Source organism: Lutra lutra, chromosome 4 (assembly GCF_902655055.1).
Source record: "Lutra lutra chromosome 4, mLutLut1.2, whole genome shotgun sequence".
NCBI lineage: Eukaryota > Metazoa > Chordata > Mammalia > Carnivora > Mustelidae > Lutra > Lutra lutra.
Window position 1 is genome coordinate 165892932 of NC_062281.1, and position 25851 is coordinate 165918782.

The 25851-nt window shown below is 40.9% G+C and overlaps 1 protein-coding gene across 19 annotated transcripts in view; it reads left to right on the plus strand.

Moving 5' to 3' along the window:
- SCMH1 (Scm polycomb group protein homolog 1) overlaps nt 1–25851 on the plus strand; it is a 174321-nt gene that overhangs the window by 87719 nt on the left and 60751 nt on the right. For 18 of the 19 annotated variants that reach the window (XR_007126414.1, XM_047723942.1, XM_047723936.1 and 15 more), the window contains 2 exons: nt 2844–2932; nt 7381–7624. Coding sequence is in view for 18 of the 19 variants with exons in the window: in XM_047723942.1 (XP_047579898.1) it covers nt 2844–2932; nt 7381–7624 (333 nt within the window). In the remaining variant the exon portion in view is untranslated. The remainder of the gene's footprint in view (nt 1–2843; nt 2933–7380; nt 7625–25851) is intronic. The other variant, XM_047723943.1, reaches the window with a different exon arrangement.

Below are 25851 nucleotides of genomic sequence, written 5' to 3' on the forward strand. Positions count from 1 at the left end.
TTGGAGGGGGGTCCCACATCACCGTAAGCATTGGGGAATAATGTACCTTGGTAATTCCTTGGGTTGGTAACATTTCTGTGTTACTTCTGTGCTGTTCTTGAAGGAGCTTGCTAGGAGGTAGAGAAACAGAATAGTTAAGAGCCTGAGGTCTAGAGTGGCACCATCATATATGGCAATCTTCATCACTTACTACCCTGGACAAGATACTTATTTTGAGTTTCCATTTCATCGTCTACAAACTAAGGGTAGTAACAGTGCATACCTTGTGGTATTATTTCAGATACCCAGAAGGAAATTGCATGTGAAAAATTTTATGCATAATAAGCAATCAATATGAATTAGCTATTATAATATTATTATAGTGTTCCCAGAGCTGAGAGGACTTTTTTTTTTTTTTTTTGGTTTTCAAGTTCCAGATGAGCTAGGAGCTCCAGAGTAACCTATTTCTAAAAAAATGGAATTGGTAATTACATGGCAAGGCACTCCTTGGGAACTGAGGACATGAATCTGAATGTTCTGATCATGCAGTCATTCCTCCTACTCCTCTTTTATCAAGGTATAGCAAGCATCTCCCTAGAACAGTTTTGCCTTGTCTCGCCTTGCCCAAAAGTGTGAACAATCCACGGCACATCTGCTCTAAGTTTGACTTGCCTCAGCCCTTGCCTGACCTGAGGAGAGTTGTTTTTCTCACACACAGACCAGGCCCGAATTTCTGAAGAAATTTATTTATTTTACTCTGATCAAAGGAAAAGTGTAGTCAAGACTCCTTTGAATGTGAGTAACAAAACTCCACTCAAACCAGGTGAAAGGAGGAAACAGGAATTACCGACTCTGTATGACCAAGAAGTTAAGGCCTGAAGCCAAGTGTATTTGGACACAGGGTTTTAAACACTCTCATGGCTCCCCATCTCTTGCTCTACCATGGCTTTATTCTCAGTTATGTTCTCCATGTAGTAGTGCCAAACCTACAGACATCCTTCTAGCCATGATCTCAGGGAAAGACAGACACTCCTCCAACATGCCTATCTTGTCAGAACACAGTTGACCCAACTTGGGACATACATACGCATTCTCAGTGGGGGGAGTCTGATGCCTTCACCTGGCATTATTTTCTGTTCCATAGCCGGGTTGGTACAGTCATGCGATAGGCATCCCCGCCAAATCACACAGAATTTTTCCAGAAGGAAAAAATACTAGGCAGGCAAAAAAGTAAACAGTAGCAGTTCTGGACAAAGGTATAGGAACATCCGCATCGCTGTCACCACTGCTGATATAAATGAGTGGCCTCAGGACCTCGCCTGACCTGGGGGAGCTTGGCTTAGCCCAGCCCGCTTTGAGACGAAACGTTTACATCATGTGGGGCGGTAACTCTCTAATCTTCACATTCTTCTCTCTTTTCACTTCCTCCCCCTTAACTACAGTTATTAATTAATACTTAATCCCCAGGGGCACCTGGGTGGCTCAGTGGGTTAAAGCCTCTGTCTTTGGCTCAGGTCATGATCTCAGGGTCCTGGGATCGAGCCCCGAGGGCTCTCTGCTCAGCGGGGAGCCTGCTTCCCCCTCTCTGTGCCTGCCTCTCTGCCTACTTGTGATCTCTGCCTGTCAAATAAATAAATAAAATCTTTAAAAAAAAAATACTTAATCCCCAAAGTTGATTCTTCGTTTTTCATTTTGCTTGCGCATTGATAGTCTAGCATACGTAGTACACAGTGTGGGCTGAAGGGTCCTACTGCCTGGGTTTCAATTCTGTCCTTCTCATTTGCTTACTTCGAGATCTTAAGTTTACTTTTTACCTCTCTTCTCTATAAAATGGAGATAATACCTACCTCCCTGGGTTGTCTTGAGTAGTAGATGGTCTGTGGAAAGCAATCGGCACAGTGTCACATACACAGTAAAGTTCTCAATAATAACAGTTGATATTTCCAGCTCTGCAGCTTTGATGCAGTCTGTGTTTTGTGAGGAATGGGAAAGCTGAGGTCGATGGGGAGACTTATCAAAAAGCACTAGTTTTGAATATCTCAGGTTAGAGAGTTGAAGCCAAATAAAGGGAAACATTCAGAGTTCTATTTGGAAGACCTAACTACGATAACAATCTTATTTTTACAATTTATTAATTAAGTGGCACATTTTTTCTGCTTTTACTTGCTGAATGACAATGGACAGTTAATCTCTCTAGGCTTCTTTCTACTCTCTGGGGAAAATGTGTATTTTGGGATAGGATTATCCCTTCCATCTTCATCATTGTCTCATCCTTAATTGTTTAAGGAAAAATGAGTATCAGAAAGTGTTTTGTGTGTGTGTATGTGTGTGAAAGGAAGAGAAAGTGAGACACAGAGAGAGAAATAATGAGTTAGTTTAATATGGAAAGAAACCAAAAAGATTTATGTGTATATTGGGTGTATCAGTTGACATATTTGGTTTCTTCTTAAGAGATTATCCTATCCCCTCTCACACTCTGCTGTCTAGATCATTTCTAAGAATTGGTTAATCCTATCACACGTCTATTTTGGACTTTTCAAGGAAAGCTTTTTAAACACTATAATATGTATTTTCTAATACTTGTTACAGAGTCAGAAAAGGTGGTTGGGGACTTTGTTCCACTTCTTATTCGGCAACATTACCTTGGGCAAGTTCCGTGTCCTCTCCCGTGCCTCATTTCCTCGGCTTCTAATGAGGCATTTCTTCTATTTCACCTTTAAGTCCTTTCCTAACAGCCTGTGGTTCTATAACTGCCACAGCATATAGGTTGTGGCAGGAGTAGCTGGATTCCCAAGGGAAAACTTGATCTCACCACTCCCTTTTGAAACACATTTTTTATCTGTTGCCCATTATGTTTGCTGCAGGATTTCGGCTGAATGCCTCCTCTTGGCCCATGTTCCTTTTGAAGACACTAAATGGAGCAGAGATGGCTCCCATCAGGATTTTCCACAAGGTATGGTGTCCTTCAGATATCACCACTTGCCTAAGGTCAGATGCTCACGTTCTTTCATTTACTAAGCCCCTAGTGTCTACTTTATGACGTGAGGATGCCTTCTCAGAAACTGGTTCAGAGGGAGGATTTTTTAGTACCTTAGGAAGCAGCGCCTGTCCCTGGAGGAAATTTCACTCTAAGTCAGGATTCCTAGGTTTGGGGTCCCCACTCTGCCAATAATAAGCACTGTCCTTTTGTCCTTATCTGTAAGTGGGGTTCTGTCTCACAGGGTCGTTAAGTTAAAATGTGTTTAACAGTAAAACACATAAAATATATTATAAATCTAAAGGAGCTGTTGTCATCCTAGATCTTGGAATTCCCGAAGGTCCATATGCTAAACAAAGAGAAAGAAGACTCTTTTTTGAATGTCTGCAGTGTGTTTGGAGTTGCTATACACCATCTCATTTAATATCCACAGTTAACTTTCTGAAGCAAGAATTACAATTTCCATTTCATAGTTAAGGAAACAAATACTTTTGAATAAAGAACTTGCCCAAGATCACATGGCTAGTAAGTGGTGGAAAAGGGATATAAAACCTGTACCCATTCTTACATGTTTCTTAAGGCAGGAAACTATCAGTCTGTGCTCAGCTGAATTCTTTAATGAGGTAAAGGAGACTAAATTAGTTTTGCCTATCCTGCTAGTTAAGTCTAAACCCAAAGAGCACTATATGGTTCCCAGAATATAGTGTACTGGGCAACTTAAAAACCCTTTCACTACAGCATATATCAAAATGGTGGGGTGGTGGGGAGGGAGACCAACAAATATTCTTTTACAGGCTTTGCCGAGCTACCAGAAAGTTAGAAACTCTGCAGAGGCCAGAATGAGGAAGGAGAACCAGTGGCAAGTGTATGTGGTGCACCTGTAGATGCCTTAAGGGGCATTCCCAGTCTTACTTTATAAGAACCTTATATTTTAACAGCCACAGTAGGATAGATGAGCACTTGTGGGCTTGCGCAAGGCAGGGAAACAGGCCTGAGACTGCAAGGTAGATGACCAGATCAGCTGGTTACTCCTTTGTGGAAAGGCTGTTAACGCTGATAAGGAAAGACTCTGCGTGGGTTCTAGGGAGGGGTGAAAATGGAGTCACTTCCTCCGATAAAGCGGTCTTGACCCCTGCAGGTCCACGGTTCAGATAGAGTGCCTGGAGATATTTCTGAGTGCCCGCAGAGGCAAACCCAAAGCCTTTCCAGGTGGTTTGGTTGCTTTCAATCCAAGGTCATAGATGTCCCAAAAGTGAAGCACCATTTCAGAATTCCAGAGTCCTCAAAAACTCTGAAAACAAATCCAACATGATGGGACATCGGTAGATCCAACAAACAGGCTATATGCCAAGGGCTTTCAGATAATAGAAACACCAGATAGAGATTATAAATGAAGTATTTTAAAATGATTAAAGAATGAAAAGAAGGACTTTAAAAATTGAGAAGATACAAAACCCTATTTCTAAAAATATTTGAAAAAAACAAGCTGAACATTCAGAAATGAAACTTAATGATTAAAAGAACAAATTAATGGGTAGGTATATAAGAAACTAGGACTTATAGAATTAACTGAAAGACATGTCTAAGGACTGTCCCCAGAACACAGTGCAAAGAGATAAAGAGATGGAAAATATTAAAGAGAAGAGACAGGAGAATAATATTAGAAGGCCTGATATGTGCTGATCATGAATTTCAGAAAGATTAATTAGAAAGAACAGAGAATAACGGTATTCAGGAAGATATTAACAGAATTTTCCAGAGTGTATAATAAAGACGAATACATACCTTAAAATGTCACGATATGACTGAAGTCCAAAGGAGAGATCTGAAGAAGTAATCACGCAGAACACCTTCCAAAGGATTACAGGTAGGCCGGCAGCACATTTCCAGACAGCAGCAGTACAAGCCAAAAGACAATAGAACAGTTACCTTCCAAGTATCGAGAAAAAATTGTTGTCCACTTAAAATTTTATATCTAGCCATATTATTATTTCAGAATGAATGTAAAATCAAGACATTTCCAAACAATTTATACAAGTAGTTACCAATATAGACACTGAAAGAACAGCTGAAAATTTATTTCATGAGGGAGAAAACTGAATTCAGAAAGGAAGAATGGAAGAAGTAGTGGTGAGGAAAAATTGTTTAACATGGGGATAAAGCTAATCAAGCAGTGCCTATAACTATATAAACTAAGTATAATAACAACGTGGAGCTAAATTACCAAACGCCTGTTAACTCAGAAGTAGTAAAACAGTCTAAGGTCCTTATATTGCTTGGGACTGTACATAAAGATGAGTTTAGATTTAATTATGTCAGCTGTACAGTTATAATCTTCAGGGATGATCCACTGGAAGATTATAAAGAAAACGGTTAACATCTGAATCAATGGAGCAGTGGAAAGGGAAGAAAATTCAATTAATTATAAAGGAGAAGAGGAAACCTGGAAAAATCAAGTTACATAGAAAGTCGGCAATATGATAATTGTAATAAATTTAAGTACACCAGTTATCACAAAAATGAGCTTAAACTCATCAGTTCAGACATACAATTAGATTGTTTTTAAATTTGACTACATGTTGTTTACAAGAGACACTGCTGAAATATGACACTAAAATATTGTAAGGAAAAGCAAAGACAACACTAGGCAAATCTTCATCATAATGAAGCCAGCGCTAATCATACTGATACTAGGCAAGGAGACTTTGTTGCTGAAAGACATTCTAAAGAGCCCTCTATCTACCAGTAAAAGAGTACACACCACTGAAAAACAGTGCCTCAGATATAAAAGCAAAATTTGACAGAATTTGGACAAATTGGAAAATCCACAATTGCTATGAGATATTTTAGTACATGTCTCTCAGTAATTGATAAATCAAGCACTCAAGGAAATTGACATATGAATCATCATAAGCTACTCAGTATTAAATCAGCTGATCAGTTTTAAAAAATCAGTTGCATTTCTATTTAATAGCAACAAGTGGCTTGAAAATAAAATTTTAAAAGATAGCACTTACTGGGGCGCCTGGGTGGCTCAGTGGGTTAAGCCGCTGCCTTCGGCTCAGGTCATGATCTCAGAGTCCTGGGATCGAGCCCCGCATCGGGCTCTCTGCTCAGCGGGGAGCCTGCTTCCTCCTCCTCCTCTCTTTCTGCCTGCCTCTCTGCCTGCTTGTGATCTCTCTGTCAAATAAATAAATAAAAAATCTTAAAAAAAAAAAAAGATAGCACTTACCATAGCAATGAAATTATAATATGCCTAGAAAAGTGTTAGTAAGCATGAGATATTTATAGAGAAAATTTGAAAATTCATATTAGAGAAGGAATCTACATTAAAGAATGCTTAATAAATGGAAAATACTATCATGTTCATGGATGAGAAGGCTAAATATCGTTTATACAAAGGTTATTTCTTCCTAAATTAATCTATAAATTCATTGGGATTCCAGTCAAAATCCAAATAGGGGTTTTCTGTAGACTTGAAAAGCTGATTCTATGAAATTAGCTTTCATATGAAAGATCATACGAAATTCATGTGAAAGATCAAGGAGAAAGAACACCCAAAGCCATACCAAAAAATGACAAACTAGGGGACTTTTTCTACCAGATATCCATTTAATAAGATGGTGTTATTGGTGCAGGATCAAAGTGTAAGGCCAGGGAAAGAACAGAGTGTACAGCACTTTTGGGGAATTTTATCCTTGCAACTGCATTGCAGATCCACACTGTTGGAGAAAGTGTATGCAATGCTACAACCACTTAGGAGGGCAATTTGAGAGTATTTAATAAAGCATAAGATGCATACATCTCTCCTATAGCCCAGAAATTCTACTCTTGCACACGCCCCCAAAAGTAACCCTCCCACATGTGTGCAAAGGAACAGGTACAAGAATGGTCATTAAAACTCTTGAAATAGTGGACAGTTAGAAACGATCATAAATGTCCGTCAAAGGGAAATGAGTAAGTAGTGAAATATACATATAATGGAATACTATTAGCACTTGAAATGGATTGGAGCCGGAGTTATCAATATAGGTAAATTTCAAGAACACAATGTTAATAACAAAATTGTAGAATATGTACAGTATGATATCATTTATATAAAATTTTAAAGTATGCAAATGGATGTGTGTATATATAGTAAAATACGAAAACGTGGAATGGGCGCAAAAGGGATTTACCTTTATCTGTTACCTTTTATTTCTTAAAAAAAAAAAAGTCTGAATCAAAAATGGTAAAATGTTAGGACTTAAGAAGTAATACTTTGGTACCCTTTGAAATTCATTCAAAACAAAGACTAAATCTTCCATTTAAATCTTATAGAGCAGCCGGTCACTTTGTCATCATCCAAATTTGGTAGCGGTCTTTTGGCGCACAGATGCCTCTGTCTTTGCATCTAGGTCTGCATATTTCTGTTTCTCATCTAGGAACCACCATCACCTTCCCACAACTTCTTCAAAATGGGAATGAAGCTAGAAGCTGTGGACAGGAAGAACCCTCATTTCATTTGCCCAGCCACTATTGGGGAGGTGCGGGGCTCAGAGGTGCTTGTCACCTTTGACGGGTGGCGAGGGGCCTTTGACTACTGGTGCCGCTTCGACTCCCGGGACATCTTCCCTGTGGGCTGGTGCTCCTTGACTGGAGACAACCTACAGCCACCTGGCACAAAAGGTAAAGGCTCATCTGTGAGCTCTTGAACTCAGGGCCCAAGTCGGGAAGGGGCATTGCTTATCTCCCATGGGTGGCGTCTCTTCACTCAGCCTCACTAGGAGGCACCTGAGATGAAGACCAAGGTCTACCTGAGAGTAATCAGAAACAAGAATTAAATGTCAAAGGGAGCTAGATGCAGAGGTTGGGATAAAGTAAAATTTCCTCACTCCAAATATCCTGGTTTATCCTCAGCACCTAGCCTCTCCTCTCTGTCAGTTTGGTTCCTGGCCTGTTTCAGAGTTTGAGGGGTATCTGTCAGGATGCCCCTCTGTCTCAGGACTCGGGCTTTGCACGTGAGCCGGACTAGCACCGTGTCACTGGAACAGTGGAGATGCGCTGTAGCTCAATGGGAAGAGCGTGAGCTCTACAGTAAGACAGACATAGGCTTGAGTCCCAGCTCTGCCTCTTTTACCAGCCACGTGGCTTTGGGCAGTTAGTTCACCTTTCTGAATCCCAAATTCCTTGTCCGTAAGAGAACACCTGCTTCATAAAGTTATTGTGAGGAATAAATGAGATGACGTGGGTTAAATGCTTCCCTAGTATGTGCTAAATACCCAGTGCTAAACAAATGTTTTTTTTCTATTACTGCTGCTATTATTATAGTTATTATATGCTATTACCGTATTTGTTAAAATTACTATATAATGTATATTATGCCATATACTTATGATTGTGCTATTATTATAAAAATAACCACTCCCGGTGGGAGAGTATATATAAAATACTGAAAGAGTACCACAGAGCAGTTGAACAATAAATTATATTTCTATTGACGATGATCTTGGGTGTCACCCAGGAATAGAGTTTGAGATAGCTGTGTCTCATCCCTGAAGTCTAAAAGTACTAGTGAATCTGAGGGAATAGAAAGCCGCCCTTCCTGTTGTCTGTCAGTCTCTCCTAAGCCTCCGTCAATTTCACTCATTCAGGGCGCCCGATATTTATTGAGCACTTAATCGTGAGCTAAGCTGAGGATATAGCAGTTACAAAGATGAAAAACATTTCTGCCCTCCTGGAACTACTGTTCTAGTGGGATGAGATGGTTGATAAGCATCAAAATCAAGAAATTAACAAGGTGGCTTCAGATTGTCAGTTTCTCCTCAGGAATAAAGTATGATGAGGCAGTGGCAGTGGAGGAGTGATCGTGAAGGGAGTTTTTGCTTAACAGCTTTATCGAAGTGTAACTGAAGTGAAACAAATGGCACATACTTAAAGTATGCCATTTGAAAAGTTTTGACACTTAATGTACGTATAGGAAACCGTAGCCATAGTCAAGATAATGAACATATCCATCATGGCCAAAAGTTTCCTTGTTCCTCTTGGTGGAGAGGGAAGATTCTTTAGATGCAATTTCTTTTCAGAAAAATATGTCTGAAAAGTGACATCCAAATTGAATGACAAGAAAGAGAATTCCAAGCAGGGAGGGGACATGCATGTCCTGGGACTGACACACAAATGAGCGTGTGTTTCAGGGGCAGAGAGAAGCCTGCTTCTACTGGAATGCACTGTGCAAGGAGGAAAGTGGCAAAACCTGCTAGGACCCCAAAAGCCAGAGTGAGAATTTGGACTTTATTCTAAACATAGTGGGGAGTCATTAGAGGGCACTGTCTGTAGGGGAGTGACAAGATCTGGTTTACTTTTAAAAAGTCACTTGGACACTTCTCTCCAGAATTCAACTCAACAATGAAAAAGATGACCCAGTTAAAAAATGGGCAAAGAGTTTGAATAGACATTTCTCCAAAAAGGATACATATAAAAGGCCAATAAGCACTTGAAAAGATACTCTACATCATTAGCCCTTAGAGAAATGCAAATCGAAGCCACAAGGAGATACCATTCACACCCGTGGGTATATCATCAAAAGGCAGTAACAAGTGTTGGTGAGAGTGTGGAGGAATTAGAGCTCACATTTCTAGTGAGATGGTGAAATGGTGCAGCCCCTTTGGAAACAGTTTGGAAGTTACTCAAAATGTTAAACATGGAGTTACCTGTGACCTAGCAATACCGCTCGTGGGTATACACCCAAGAGAGCAGAAAGCCTTTCCACACAAAACCGTGTCATGAATGTTCATGGCAACATTATTCACAGTAGCCAAAAAGTCGAAGTAGTCCATGTGTCCACCATGTGCCCAGAAGACAAATAAATTGTGGTATCTCCATATGAAATACAGTTTGGCATTAAAAAGGAATGAAGTCCCAAAATATGCTGTACCACAGATGTACCCTGAAAAACCTTATTCTAAGAGAAAACAAGCCAGTCACAAAAGACCACACACAGCATGACTGCATCCGTATGGGGTGTCCAGAAGAGGCGGAATCACAGAGAAAAAAGTCAGGTAGTGGTTGCCAGCAGCCTGGGGGAGAGGGGAAATGGGACGTGCCTTTGATGAGCGCAGGGATGATAAAGATGCTCTAAAATTAGATAGGGATGATGTTTGCCATTCTGTGTATCTACTAAAAACACTGATTGGTGCTCTTTAAAAGGGCGAATCTTATGGTATGTGAAGTACCTATCGATAAAGCTGTTCTTTAAAAAAAAAAAAAAAAATCACGCGGGCCGCTTATGGAGAATGGGTGGCGCCAGGGTAACTGACAAGGAAGAGGTAAGGGTTGTTGGGATGAGGTTGGTGGCACTGAGGTGGAGAGCCCTTGAGATGGGGGCAGGGCAGCGGGGAGACATACTTCCTGCCTCAGGAAAGTGCTCCTCCTCTCTGCTTCAAGGAACAAGTGCCAGGCAGTTGCTGTGAGAAATCCATCGCTGTGCACGCTGTAAGCCCCGTGAGGCAGTTATCTCTGGGGAGGCAGCAGGAAGAGATGTGCGGCGGAGGTGGTAGCAGAGTCATTTTTATTTATTTGAGACGAACAAGGTAACCCTCGGTGCTCCCGGCTGTGTTCAGTGAGTAGGCTGATTTTCTCACTTTCTTGCCTAGAGAATTGTGTTTGGATTGGTAAATCTCTTAGAGCCGTTAGGCCGTTCCAGTCCGTTCCAGTCCGTTAGGCCGTTCTCAAGAGCCAGGAGAGCTGGGAGTCTTCGTGCCCAGGAGTCGCAGGGCGGGTGTTCCTTTCTGACTGTGCACCCTGCGGATAAGAAATATGACTCACTCTGTGGTTCTTCCAGAGGTGTTTGCTGACTGTTTTTCATGCCCTTCTGCATGTCCATGGATAGCTTCGATTTGTAACAGAAGGTGACCAGAAGGACCAGGCTCAGAAGGTAGAGAGAGACCTTCTTCCAGTTGGCATTTCCAGAGCAGGTCATTCGGTCACCATTCCAACAGCCAGTGCTCCTCCAGTGACTCCCCCGCCCCCCTCCTCATACCCTCAGTAGGTTCTGTAATGTAGCTCTCAGAAACAGCAGAACGTCAGCCACCTCAGTGGCCTGGCTAGGGAGCAAGTGATCCAATGTGGAAAAAATGCAGTTACTCAATTCATTTCTCAAAACAAGATGTTCTCTCTGTGTAAGCCTGTTCTCTTTCTAATCGTACTGTCTCCTCCTCCCTTCCTACCTTCTTGGTAGGATAAGTTTTCTTGTTCACAATGAGTAGGAAAAGAAAAATAACAATTTTATTTAATGTTCTTTTATGTGCATTTATTTCATTTTATATTCCTGGTAACTCTGAACTAGGTATAATTATTCTCGGATACATTTTATTTATGAGAAAAGTGAAGTCCAGAGGGTTAAGTGACTTAGTTTTCTTGATATCTGAGTCTAGGGGACGAAGTCATGGAGATCTTCCAGGAGGGCCAGCTGTCAGGGCCATTTCGAGCCATATTGCCTTCACATGTCTCCCCTGTACTCTCCCCTTTCTTCTTCAGGCTTTCTTCAACGCTTCATTTGGGACCCTGGATTTTGGCTTCTGGATCCTGATATGAAATAGGAAAGAAGCCATGTTGTATACGATGAGAGCTTTGAAGTGGGGTCTTGTCACATCTGGGCCACAAACTTGTTTTATGTCTTTGAGCAAGTGATTCCTAACGTGAGAGGTTGAACAGGTGACCCTTGAGGGCCCTCCCACTGTGATATTGTCTCTTCCTCCTCTTGGGGATGGGTAACAAGTGACTCCTGCGACCGTCTCCAGCTTGATTCCTGGTCCAGCTCACCACCTTGCTGTGCCCTCCACCTGCCTAGGGCTCTATCTCTCTCAGACTCCTGCATGCCGGTGTTTCTCCTTTGCTAAGAAGTAGTAGAGCTAAGGAGTAGAGCTCCTGAACTCCTGGGGTCCAGCCAACTTTCATAAGCAGCAAATCCAGCTTGTAACTAATTCAGGGTACTTGGTTATAAAAGATAGAAGCTTTTTTTTTTTTTAACTCAATTGCTTTTGTGTGTGTGTGACTTAACATAAAACTGAAATAAAGGCAAGCTTTACTTTTTAAGTTTAAAAAAAACAAAGAGTGCAGTCCACTCAGCATGACAATAATGCTTAATTGGGCTTTCACCATCATAACCATCCACCTAACTCCCCCTTGCCCTGATTTCAGGCTGGGTGAGCCCATTTTAGATTATAGGCTATCTTCCTATGCAGTTTTACAATAGGAAGAGAACATGAGATACAAGCTATTTCATCTTTACATTTTTATTATAAATTAATGTATTGCTATCTGGATTATACTTCAGTCTGCTGTGACTTCACAGACTGTAAAACCGGGTCTGGCTGTTCTCTATATGCTGATACTGATATGGGAGTCCAGGAGAGGTTCTGCCTTTGAACACACCTGTTGGAGTAAAAGGTCAGCCAGGCCTCTTCTGCCCTTTCATCCCACTCTTTCTACCTGTGGCATCATACAAAGAGAAAACTTCAAAAGCTGACTCAGGGCTGGGGTTGAGGTGCAGGAATATTACTCTGGTCTAGAGAGTAAGAATTTGATGCTTAAAAACAAAACTTTCAGAATGTCTCTTCCAATTGTTTCTGTGAAACATTTAAAAGTATTTCCCGTACTTCATAGATGGCGTCTTCCTCTTGTAAAACTATGTTGGAAACTATACTATAGTCACTTTAGGATTCTGGGTTAGAAAAGGGGTTGGTTAAATTGTAATCCTAAACTATGCAGGGAAAAACTAGGGTAGAGGCAGGAATAACACAACCCAGGCCATACTGTTGGTAACAGGATGTAGGTCAGCTGATAGGCTGGTTTTCTTCAGCCATCCATCCATTCATTCAAGCTCTTCCAGGTCACAGCTGAGTGCTGGTCTGTGGCCTGATGGAGCTTCTCCCTTTAGAGTTTACAGTTTGGGGAGCATACAGACAAATAGAGAATTATAGCTTTTAAGTAATAAAGTATGGAAGGGCCAATAACCTAGTTTGGAGGATGGAAGGTAGAGGCCAGAAGAGGCTTCCAAAGGAGGTGACATCTGAGCTGAAACTGGAAGAGTGGGGAGATGGAGGGAAAATTCTAGCTAGCAGTAGGGGAGGCCCAAGACTGGAGGAAAAAAAAAAAGGTAATTAAAAAATTTTAAAAACAGTGTGCTGAGGACCTAAAAAATGTTTACACAACTAGATTGCAGAGTGTAAAGAGAGGACTAGAAAGAGGAAAGGCTGGGCAAGTAACACAGGAAGTACACAGCTCCCCTTTTACACTGTTTTAAAGATCGAGGTAGTTGTCCTAAAAGCAATGAGAGCCATTGAATGGGCTTTCATTGGGAGATTACAGGTCAGATTTGTGTTCTAGAAGAATCATTCTGGTAGCAGTGAGAGGACTGGTGGCTTCCAGAAGCTGGAGGCAGAGATGTCCGTTAACAAGCTGTTGTAATATTCCAGTGAAAGAACTGAAGGAGTGACATTGTGGTGAAAAGGACAGAAAGATTGGGGGGGCATATTCTTTGAATAAAGAAGCCAAAATATGAGTTCTTACAGTTCAACACCTATTTTATTTATGTAATGAATAATTACCCCTGCAATATGTAAAATATCACTAGTTTTTCAGTATAAGCATTAGTGAGAGAGCTAAAATTTTTCTTTTTGTTTTGTCTAGGAAGTTAGGATTCATTACTGCCTAGAGTCCTGGAGTTCCAAAATTACTTGGAACTAATTTATAATTTCATCTTTATATCCCCAGCACTTGACTCGGTAATAATTTGTTGAGTAAAATAGGTCATGCTGTGTTTTCTGATTCAATTTCTATTCATCAACTATAAAGCTACTATTCACTTAATTACAAAAGTGAGAGTACTACTCTCATTTTAACAGCAGACTAAAATCTATTTAAACTAATGTTCTGTTTTTTAAATTTGGGAAACTTTATGACCAAAAGTGAGAGTGGCAAGGGGCAGCTCAGTCAGTTAAGCGACCAGCTCTTGATTTCAGCTCAGGTCATGATCTCAGGGTTGTGGGATGGAGCCCCCTATCAGACTCTGCGCTGGGTGTGGAACCTGCTTAAGATTCTCTCTCTCCCTCTCTCCCTCCCTGCCCCCACTTGCTCACTCTCTCTGTCTCTCTAAAAGATAAATAAATAAATAAGAGTGGCAAAGGGCACTCATCTCCAGAAACATTTGTACGTCTGTCCACCTGCCCTTCTGGCCAACTTCCTTTGCTACTAAGCCACAGCAAACAGGAGAATGTCCTCTCTCTAGAGATTTCTGGCAACTAATATGCCCTGCTTGTCCCATGAGAAGGTGTATTCACTAACCATGTCAGAAAAGGTACAGGCACACAGATTAATAAGTGAAACAAATTCTTTGGTACCTTTAATGAGGACAGCCTCTTGGCTTTTTGGCTATTTTCCTTTTTACCCTCTCAGATATCGTAGTCCCAGGCCTTGCCTTTCTTTAATATACCATTTCCTCCCTAACACACTCACATGCGTGTACACATAATTTCTCATTATTCCAGCTTTGACCTTGTACTCGACTCACACTGGGCTCTGGCCTGTATCCATCCATGTGTCTGACACTTGTCGAGCGGCCTCCTCGCAGTAATGCTAGGCTCAGTGGAGGTGATAGAGAATCGCCCACTTCCCAGTTTGATAGAGTAATTGAAATGGGACAATGGGCGTGCACTCGCACAGCACCGAGCAGCACATGGCAGATGCCCACTAGATGTTAGTTCTATCTGAATTGAGATGCCTGGACATCCCAAGAAGGGGGAGCTTTGCACAGAAGCATTTAAATGCTCTATTTTGGTCAGAAAAGATACACATACTTAGGAGATGAGGTTTGTGCAATGAACCAGTACTCCCGTAACTGGCTTTCTCGTGATTGTGTGTTTACAGTACGCAAATAGAAATAGGCAAAGGGGGAAATGACTTGAGTGACACTAGATTAGGAAGCGGGGATCTGGGTTTTTCCTCTGATTCTCATTATATCTGCCTATGGGACAGAAATGTCCTGTCCCATGCCCCTCTTCCAGCTTCCTGGAGCTGCCCCTTGGCCTGCCCACTTCCCTGGCCTTCAGCAGCCGCAGATGCCTGGGAATGGTAGCCGTGTTCTGGCACATACAGTGAAACAGCTGGAGTCCCTCAAACTCCTGGAAAAAATGAGATGTTCATAGATTTGACCACACTTGCTGTTGTCTTCAGATTTCTTAGACCCATGTAGTTTTCTCTGGCTTTTATGACAGCACCTGCTGTGTGCCAGCATCAGTACACATCAGCTTGCAGAAGCCCCTCTTCTAAATCAGTGTCTGTGGTTTTTAGGAAAGCCATACTGGAAACCAGTAATATGAACATGAACTCTCTCTAGTTACATTCTCTCCCTTAATTAAAGAGATGATTTTTTGAGGAAATATTATAGTTATAATCTCACTAATGACTTACTAAGTAGGAAAAGCATAAACATTATTCACGTATACGAAGGAGATGAGGAAAACTTGGAAAACTCTTATACAGAGCAAAGAAAAACAAGATTTTGAGGGTGCAACGGCAAGAAGGCAGGAGTTTGACGATAAGCTCTTGGGACTCATTGTCTCACACTAAGAACAGCTGGAATATGCTAGCGCGACCGCGTGGCTGAGCGGCATCTGCTTCAGCACAGTGCACTCTCACGCTGCCTCCCAGAGGGCCCTGGGTCTCACCAGACCCATTCACAGGTCATCTTCTCAAAACACACAGAAACTCCACTCACAGAAACTGCTCCCAAATCCCTTTACCTGCTGCCCTACACAGCTACTGATACTGAATATCAGTAGTAGAAGGTTTTTAAATTTGGCTTGTGGTCCCACCATGCATGATTTTGTTATCCTCTCTTTTCCCCACTCTATAGATTTATCAGCCCAAAAGGTCCCCAAGAAAACACGAAAAGTCGTTATAGTTGCAGAGGTCTTCTCTCCATGCTATAGGAATTAGAGTCAGGAGGGAAACAAGGAGCTAGATCTGAAGAACTGGAAGTGTTAACTGAGCTAGATCAGAGCAAGAGGCAACCCATGCTTTATTAAGTGAACTTGAATTTAGAGGAGTGGAGTTTTAGCCTTGGCATCAACCCAGCTGGCAGCACACAGCTGAACCCAGCCAAGTTGAGCAAAGCTAATAAAGAATACATCCTCTAAGTAACTATGCCAAGGCCAATGATAGACTGCAGTGAATGGAAACAAGATCCCAGGCTAGGAAACTGATAAACCAAATGGGCTTCCCCCTGTTCCTTTTTTCTTTTCCATTGTTCCTGTCCTATGTTATGTAGACACACATACCCACATACACACACAAGCTGGACTTACTTACATTTTACAGATCAGGTTCCAATTCCATATAGTACATTTTGTTGGAGGGAGAAGAGAGCTGATAATGAATTCTTTTGGGCAGCTAAGACTCCTTACTAAGGATCATTGGAGAAACCTAGAAATCACCAAGACTCCGATGCCCTTCATTATTACAACTCGGCATGTTTTGTTCATTATCCTCTGTCCTTTCTTTGGGGATACACTCTTGTTTTGTTTATTGGTTCCAGGGTAAAATAGTAGAAGACCATGAACTTTAAAAACCAAAAGATCTACATTCAAATCCTAGCTTTAGCGGTGTGTGTTCTGGAAACTTCTGTGAGTTCGGTTTCTCCCGCTTTAAGATATCCAGGTGTAATGGTTGTCTCAGGAAGAGGCACTTGTGGGCTTGTTTGAGCTGCAAGCTCAAGTAGCCACTTTTTCACAGAACATCATCTTTAATTAAAAGAACAACTGACTTGTGCATTTGGCAGACTCTTTCTTCCAAATTAAGTGAGCTGGTCACTTCAAGGAAGACCACCTGTAAGCATTTGCTATAAATGAGAAATTTAAACTTTCAAGTGAAAATCAGATTTGGAAGAAACTTGTAGCCACCAACATGAGCTTATCTTCCCAATATGTGAAGACTTCACAGTCACCCTCACAGGGAGTAAAAAGGCATAGAATCCTAGGATCGCAGGATTAGAGGGAATTCAGAAGTCATAATTCAACTTCCACCTGATTCAGGATTCGAGATCATCCCCTGTAACTATGTGTCTAACCCTTACTTCAGTTCTTCCAGATACAGGGAAATTGTAACCTCCCAGAGAGGAACCTTTTCTATTTGTGATAGCTCTCATGACTAAAAACATTTTTTTTTTTTTTAATTTTGAACTGAAATCTGCTTTTCCCCAATATCTATCTTTTGGTCCTAATTTTATTTCTTATTTCACCTGAAGCCTTTTTCAGATAGCTCTTGATACTCTTTTTTTTTTTTTTTAAGATTTTATTTATTTATCTGACAGACAAAGATCACAAGTAGGCAGAGAGGCAGGCAGAGGGGGAGGGGGAAGCAGGCTCGGAGCAGAGAGCCCGACGCAGGGATCAATCCCAGGATCCCGGGATCATGACCTGAGCCAAAGGCAGAGGCTTTAACCCACTGAGCCACCCAGGTTCCCCAGCTCTTGATACTCTTGTTCCTCCAGGCCTTTTTTCTCCAGATATCTCTGAAATTGGATAGTTTTTAAGCCCCTCATCAGCTTAGAGTTCCTTCTGAACCCATTTCGGCTTACATTGTTGTGCCCAGAGCCAGCTCCACACATCAGGGATGGTCTGACTAGTGCAAAATGGAGTGGTACTCTCAGTTCCCTTAAAGGAGGACTATACTGTCTAGCTTCTTGAAGATAAGGGCTTGCATTGTCTTTCTTTTTATGTTCTTAAAATGGCTATAGTCAGTGCTTAATGTTACTCCTTATCTAGTCTCAGCACAAGTTGAAGCAAACTTCAGGACACAATGGCCATCTTGCAGAAGGGGATTTTCTGGTAGTTTGGTTTTTGTTTTTGTTTTTGTTTTTGTTTTTTCTTTACCACTAAAGGATAAGGATGGTAAGATTTGGAATGTGCTTTTATAATTCTTTTTTATCACACTATCCAGGTTGTGATATACCCAAGTATTTTCCTCAGGAAAAGTTTCCATCAGTTAAAAGGATTCCACTTCTTTCCCTAGGAGAACTTTTCTTCTTTCAAACCAGTAGGGATCATATAGTATCAGCTGTGTAGAAACATGGAAGCCAGTCTTAGAGCTGAATTCACTCATGTACCCATGGCCAATAGAATATACTTTAAAGCAGTCTTATTTGTAACTTTCCATAGAAAAGAATGTAGATCACAAAAATGCTTAACTTTTTGTGTATCTGCTATTTTAGTACTCCATTAAACTAACCACCTTTTTAATGTTGCTTGGAAGAATATTTAGTGAGCACCATTTTAATAAGAAAGAAAATTAACGGGGCACCTCGATGGCTCAGTGGGTTAAGCCTCTGCCTTCGGCTCAGGTCATAATCTCAGGGTCCTGGGATCCAGCCCCGTATGGGCTCTCTGCTCAGCAGGGAGTCTGCTTCCCCCTCTCTCTGCCTGCTTCTCTGCCTACTTGTGATCTCTCTCTCTCTCTGTCAAATAAATAAATAAAATATTTTTAAAAAAAAAGGGAAAAAGGAAATTAACCTTTTCAGTGCCCCATACAAAGTCCCCATCACAGCCAACGCTTTGCTACATTATCTTGGTAAATCCCCCAAAGCCCCTCCCCTTGCAGGATTTATATAGTACGGTAGTCCCCTCCTTGTCCACAAGGAGTATGTTCCAAGGCTCCCAGTGGATGCCTGAAGCCTCAGGTGATACTTATCACTGTATTTAATGCTTTTCCTTTACATACATATCTATGATAAAGTTTAATTTATATGTTAAACACAGTAAGAGATTAACAGTCACTAGTAATGAAATAGAATCATTTTAACACTGTACTGTAATAAAAGTTATATGAGTGTGGTATCTCTCTCTAAGTGTATTATTGTTCTGTACTCACCCTGCTTGTCATGATGTGAGATGATAAAATGCCTACACAATGAGGTAAAATGAGGGGAATGAGGTGGGCATTGTGATGTTGTGTTAGCTAGTGGACTTTCTGACGGTACATCAGGAGGATCATTTGCTTCCAGACTGCATGGGTAGCTTTTAAAGCAAAACCTGTGGATAAAGGGTGTGTTTAACCTTGTTTTACATATGGAGAAACTGAGCCTCAGAAAGTTTACCAGCAAGAAGTGAAATTTGTTAAGTCCCTCGGTCATCTCAGATGCAGTGCTTCTCATATCCATGTCCTCAAGCTTTATCTCAGTTAAACTTCATAATAACCCATAGCTCGGAGGGGTTAAATGATTTGCAAGGACCAGGACCTAGTTCCATGGATTTCTAACTTCAAAATCCATGTTCTTTCCACTATACCACACTTCTCTATGCCTCAGATGAGGTTTAAAGATACCCATTAGGTAAACAAGTCTGAGATGATTGTAAATAAGATTGAGTTAATGAATGTTGAAGTAATTTGAGAACTGTGAACCGTGGTTCTCATGTGAGAGGTTTCCATCAGTGATTTTGGAAATGCATGGTGAAATCAACCAGAAACTCTAGGGCCCTTTTTCACCCCAGCAGCTGGGGTGGGGATGAGTTTGAAGTGTGTGTTGAGGGTAGAATGGGAGGGAACAAGAGTGGAGCTAGGACCCTTCAAAGCATCAATAGCTAGTTACTGTATGTCTGGACAAAAGAAGGCCATTTTCCAGGCCAGTGTAGACCAACTGTTCAGCCGTAGAAAATGAAATACAGTAGCTCTCACAAGGGAAATCACTTGTTTTTGAGTAGAGCCACATGTATATATTATATAGTTGTGCAGTCAGCTATGCCAGTTGAGATGTTCCTAGGAAATTTAACATTCATGGAAGTAAAAGTGAAGGAGAAAGCAATCTAAGGACACTGGGTAGGATCCCCCAAGGATATTTTGAGTACATCCAAGTTTCTCTGCTTCCTTTTCCCACTCTTGCTATAACTGTCGGTAGTCTGTTTCTGCTTTATATGACGTGGAATCCTCTTTGGATAGGGGCTGATGGTGACTGTCTAATTACTTGTACTTTTTAATGACAGTGTATTACAATTTCTCTTCTTTTTGCTTTCATTTATTTATGCGCATCTTTGTTTTGAGAATTATGTTAACATATCTCAAATAAAATAATATTCTCATCTTGATTAACTTGGCAGGAGCTCACCCCCAACCCCATCGGAATCTTTAAAAAGTGTTAATTTTATTTAACACATTAACGTTGAGGAGTTTCTTTATCTTAGGATTTTCTTTATCTTATCTTTCCCAATAATGTCTGTTGACTTGTTGATGGCTTTTAGTATAATATGTGATGGAAAATTCAGTAATTCAAAAGTATTTATTGGGTTCCTACTGTGTTTTGGCCCATATACTAGGTATAACAGGGAATATAATTTCATTAGGGAGGATGAGATATAGATAAATAGAATGTGAAGTAGAAACAACTGTTGCTCATTTGACTTTCTTCTGCATTCAGTTTATTTTTTTCTTTTTTTAAAAGATTTTATTTATTTGTTGGAGAGAGAAAAAGCACACAGGCAGGGGAAGTGGCCGTCAGAGGGAGAAGCAGGCTCTCTGCTCAACAAGAAGCCTGATGCAGGACTCGATCCCAGGATCCTGGGATCATGACCTGAGCTAAAGGTAGACGTCTAACTGACTGAGCCACCCAGGCGTCTCTGCATTCAGTTTAGACTTGAGTATTTTTTAGAACCATGGAATTCTCCTCGAACTTTCAAAATGGAAGGGCCTTTTTAGTGATTTACTTGGTGTGTGACTTTGAACAAGTTATTTAAGTTCTCTTAGCCTTAGTTTCCTCATCTATGAATTGGTGACAGTAGTAGTTCCTATTCACAGCATTGTTGTAAGGAGTTAAATGAGCTCATATGTTAGAACAGTGGCTAGCTACATGATGATATGTGTCTTCCCTATGATGATAAATAAGGTGAGTCTTTCATGGGCCATATTAAAAATTTCAGTTTATGTGTCTTACGTAAATACTTGTAAGTTACATATTACATAAGCACTCGTAAAATAGTTGTCAAAAATAGAATGAAATATTTAAGAGTTACCCAGAAATAAATGAAGTTCAAAATCATATCATTCAGATTGAATCAGTGAAAAGAGGGAAGTTGGAGAGGGCCTCTTGGGATTTGTGTCATTTGGTGAAGGACACCTAGAATTGACAACCACCAACAGAAGCTCTTGGGAGGTGCATTTGAGGGGAACTCACGTGTACAAGACGCAAGCTAAGAAGAGTGTATATCAGAAAACGAAAATCTAATGAGGTAAGGTGAATAGCAGGGCCTGCTCAAGGGGCTTGACCCAGAAAATAAAAAGAGACCATTGGAGGATTTTAACCGAAGGAGTGACATGATTCTATTCGTGTTGTAGACTGCTCTCTATGACCTGTCATGTGAGGGATGGAGATAATGATGGGAACACATGAGAAAGAAGCAGGGAGACCAGTGAGCTGGCTGTTTCAGTGATTAAGACAAGAGATGATGAGAACGTGATTTAAGGTAGTGCCAGGTGGGATTGGAGTGAAAGAAATGCATTTGAAACATTCAGGGAACCGTTTCTCTGGGAAAAGCCATGCTCTTCTCGAGCCACATTCCTTTACTCTCTCAGTGCTACAGAATCTTAGAACTAGAAGCAGTCTAAGATAAGATGCTGGGAAATCATGCACTTGATGTCAAACTAAGTAAATGGAATAAATGCTGAGGTAGACCATGTTACCAGCAGAATATGCCAGATCTAAGCATAGGCAGATAGAAAGACTAGAAAACTGAAACCGAAATCAGGCAACAGTTGCAAATCAAGAAGACCAGTTGTTCAGATGAATTTGTGATGAAAGATACAGTGTCTCCTAACCTTAAAGGCACAGTACTCTCAGCCAGCTCCTGACAAGCTAACTTGATTTCTAGACATACTTTTTATTTCAAAGACACTAAAATAACGACTGTACATCTGTTGTTTCAGGTGAGGTATACTTGCCCTTTCCTGTACTTAGATGTACTACACATTGCCAGAGTTGGAGCAGAATTCAAAGTTCCCAGAGTGATTAAAAACTAACATGTGGGGGCGCCTGGGTGGCTCAGTGGGTTAAGCCGCTGCCTTCGGCTCAGGTCATGGTCTCGGAGTCCTGGGATCGAGCCCCGCATCGGGCTCTCTGCTCAGCAGGGAGCCTGCTTCCTCCTCTCTCTCTGCCTGCCTCTCTGCCTGCTTGTGATCTCTGTCTGTCAAATAAATAAATAAAATCTTAAAAAAAAAAAAAAAAACATGTGAAGAAATGGCATTTCTTTGAACCAGGTTAAAAGGGTGGAAATTGCTGCTGATGTGTGCATCCCCTAAAGCAGCTGGTCCCAGGGACTGCCCAAATTACTCTCTGTGAAGTAGAAAGCATTAGAATGGTTCCATGCTAATTATCAGCATAAGGGGAATAAGCACAAAAAACAGGGGAGAGGGAGACAGGACACAGGCCCATCATCCTCTTCAGCCTTGAGTGGGCCCACTTTGGTCTCAGGACAGGATTCCCATTGGCTGTATCTTCTGCTATACCAGTGATGCAGGGTCCCACAACCGTCAGGACCACAAGTACCATTCTGCCAGAGGTGCCCCTTAGATTATTTCCTCTTTTCCTTTCTCTATACAGCCCTTCCCAACCTGCTCTGCCCCCTACCCACTGTGGAGCAGCATAATAACAAACGGTTCACTAGAATCAGAAGGGAAAGAGGCTAATGTTTATGGAATACCATGTCTCCAGCACTGTAGTGGTCCCATTTCATGTTACCTTGACAGTAGCCCCTTAGGTGAGTACTACTGTCTGTTTTACAAATGAGGAAACCACAGTGCAAAGAAGTGAAGAAGTGACTTCCTCAAAATCACACATCGTGTTCACGTGTCCCTGGTTCCACTCCAGTGTTGCCATTAACTTCCTGGGAGATTTTAAGCAAGTATTTTTTCTCTATAATCTTTAGTTTCTCCTTCTTTAAAAGAAAAAAAAAAAGATTAAACTACATGATATGTAAACTCCCTCCCAGCTCTCAATACTCTAAGACTCAGTTTTGGGTAAATCATCCACTTAGGAATTAGAATAAGGCATAATAGGTTAGTGCCTGTTTGTTCACATAATTGTGTTTGTTATTGAACCTGGTCTACTCATCTGAGCTTCCCATCTTCCTCCTCTCTTTTCCCATTGTTAACAACTTGTATATTTTATTCTGATTTTATTCTTTATAAATAATTTTTTGAAATACAGTTCAATCACGTTTAAATATTAGATTTTAGAGTTTTTCACTTAACATGTCATCTGCCTGGTTCTGTTATTACACAATCTTTATAGCCATCATTTTTTTTAAGACTTTATTTATTTGACAGAGAGATACACAGTGAGAAAGGGAACACAAGCAGGGAGAGTGGGGGAAGCAGGCTTTCCCACCGAGTAGAGAGCCTGATGCAGGACTCTGATGCAGGACTCGATCCCAGGATGCTGGGATCATGACCTGAGCCGAAGACAGAGGCTTAATGAGCTACCCAGGTGTCCCTATAGCCATCATTTTTAATGATTACATAATTTGAATGGATATGCAGCTGTTTGCTTAATTATTCCCCTAGTTTGATGGTCCAAATTTTCTTTTATAATAATGCTTTGATAAACATATAAGCATTTTTTTCAGTGTTGCAGAACATATCCTTAAGTCAGCTTCCCAGAAATACAAGATTAAATCAAAGAATGAAACTATGTTTAAGGATCTTGGCTGCAGAGTCAAGTGTGCTCATTTTAAAAATAAACCTTTGCATGTTAAACCAAGAACCTTCTGCTTGAAAACAGCATCAGAATGGCAGTTTTTTCCTGCTTCCCACATGTTTCGGAGTAGGAAACACAGAGCCAGTGAGCTGAGGTCATCATTGCTATATACCAATTACAGTGTTTCCACAATAGAAATTGTTACAAATCAGAAATAGGTAGGTAAAATTTTTGCCAAATTTTCTGCAATTGCACATGTGTACTGGCTATACCCAAGAGTCGACTGTGGGACTACAGATATTCCCGAGGGAAGAGAATACACATAGCATGTCAAAGACAAGTGCCAGAAGCTTTGGGGACTGGAATACTCTGTTCTTGGAGTTTGTATTCTGCTAGGGAAATAAGATATGAACCACTGAAAAAGCAATCTAAGCAAGCCAAAATCCTAGTATCAAATGCTGGATATGAGTTACATTAATTGCTCAACTAAGATTTACTAAGTACCTGCCAACTATAAAGGATGATTCCAGGAGGTGGCAATAACAGCATTGCCCTTAGAAATTTCTGCGCTTGGGGGAGACGGAAAATAAATAGCAAGTGATATTTTCCCTGTAGAAAGTTAGAGAAAAGGGAAGGAGGGAAATCTAGTGTGCAAGGGGGCTGGAGGGCAGGGAGAGGCAGGGGGCGAGTGGAGGTATTATTTTATATAGGATGATCAGGGAAAACCTCACTGAAAGGTGCCTTATGGATAACTGTGCAAAAGAAATTCTTTCCAGGCCAAGGGAGCTGCAAAATTAAGTGCACAAAAGCAATAGAGTATTTAGTGCCACAGTTCTCAAACTGTCGTCCTTGGGGCCTTAGCATCCCCAAGATGCTTTCATGGGATCTGATGTCAGAAGTATTTTCATAGTAATACTGACACTTTTTTGCCCTTGTCATTGGGTTGATATATGCATTGACAGTGCAAACACAACGGTAAGTGAGAGTACAACTGCTGGCACCTTGGCACAAATTATGGCAATGGCCCCCCATGGGGGCAGGGCGGAAAAGCCAGGCTCACTAAGAGTGTTCTCGTTGAAGCAGTAAAATTTGTCTATTTTATCAGGTTCCGGTCTGTGAGTACATATCTTTTTAATATTCTGTATGGGGAAAGGGGAAGTGTGAAGAAAGCAGATGCACTGCACACCAGAGTACTTGGTTGCCTCTAGGAAAAGCACTTGCAAAATTGAGCTGTCAGCTGAATTATTTACTCTTTTTATGGAGCACTATTTTTCCTTGAAAGAATGACTAACAGGCAAACTGTGGTTATTCAGATTTGGTATTTGGCAGACATTTTCTCAAAAATGAACTAAGGGAGCCTGCCACTTCAGATGACTAAATAGCATTTGTTGACAGTGATAAAACTCAAGCTTTCAAGTGTAAATTTAAATTTTGGAAAACCTGTGTCTGCCACCATGATCTTGACAGCATCCCAATACTTAATACAGATTTTTCTGAGAGAATTAGAATGATGGGGTGCCTGGGTGGCTCAGTTGGTTAAGTGACTGCCTTTGGCTCAGGTCATGATCCTGGAGTCCCGGGATCAAGTCCCCCATCAGGCTCCCTGCTCGGCAGGGATTCTGCTTCTCCCTCTGACCTTCCCCCTTCTCATACTCTTTCTCTCTCTCTCTCTCTCTCTCTCTCTCATTCACTCTCTTTCTCTCAAATAAATAAATAAAATCTTTTAAAAAAAAGAATTATGTCAAGTATTATGAATTTTTGATATTTGCATAATAAATGTGCCAACATTGGGAAATCTGCATAACTCAGTGAAACAATATTTTCCAAATGACCAATACATGACGTTACAAAATCATGCATGCATACTTAAAGATGGAAGACCCATTCAAAGTATAAGGTTGACCAATGGATTTTAACATTACCAGAATATGAAAAATTCACCAGTAAGGTTTCAGATTCCATGTTTCAACTAACATTTAAGAAACTACCACTTGTTGAGTTTTGGTATAATATTAAAGGAGAATATCCACAATTAACTGAAAATTCTAAAAAAATAAAAATATAAAAAACACACTTCCCTTTTCCAACTACATATCTCTGTGAATCTATATTTTTTTCATATACTATACATACTTCAGCCAAAAGGATATACAGCAACAAATAAATGCAGAACTGGAGA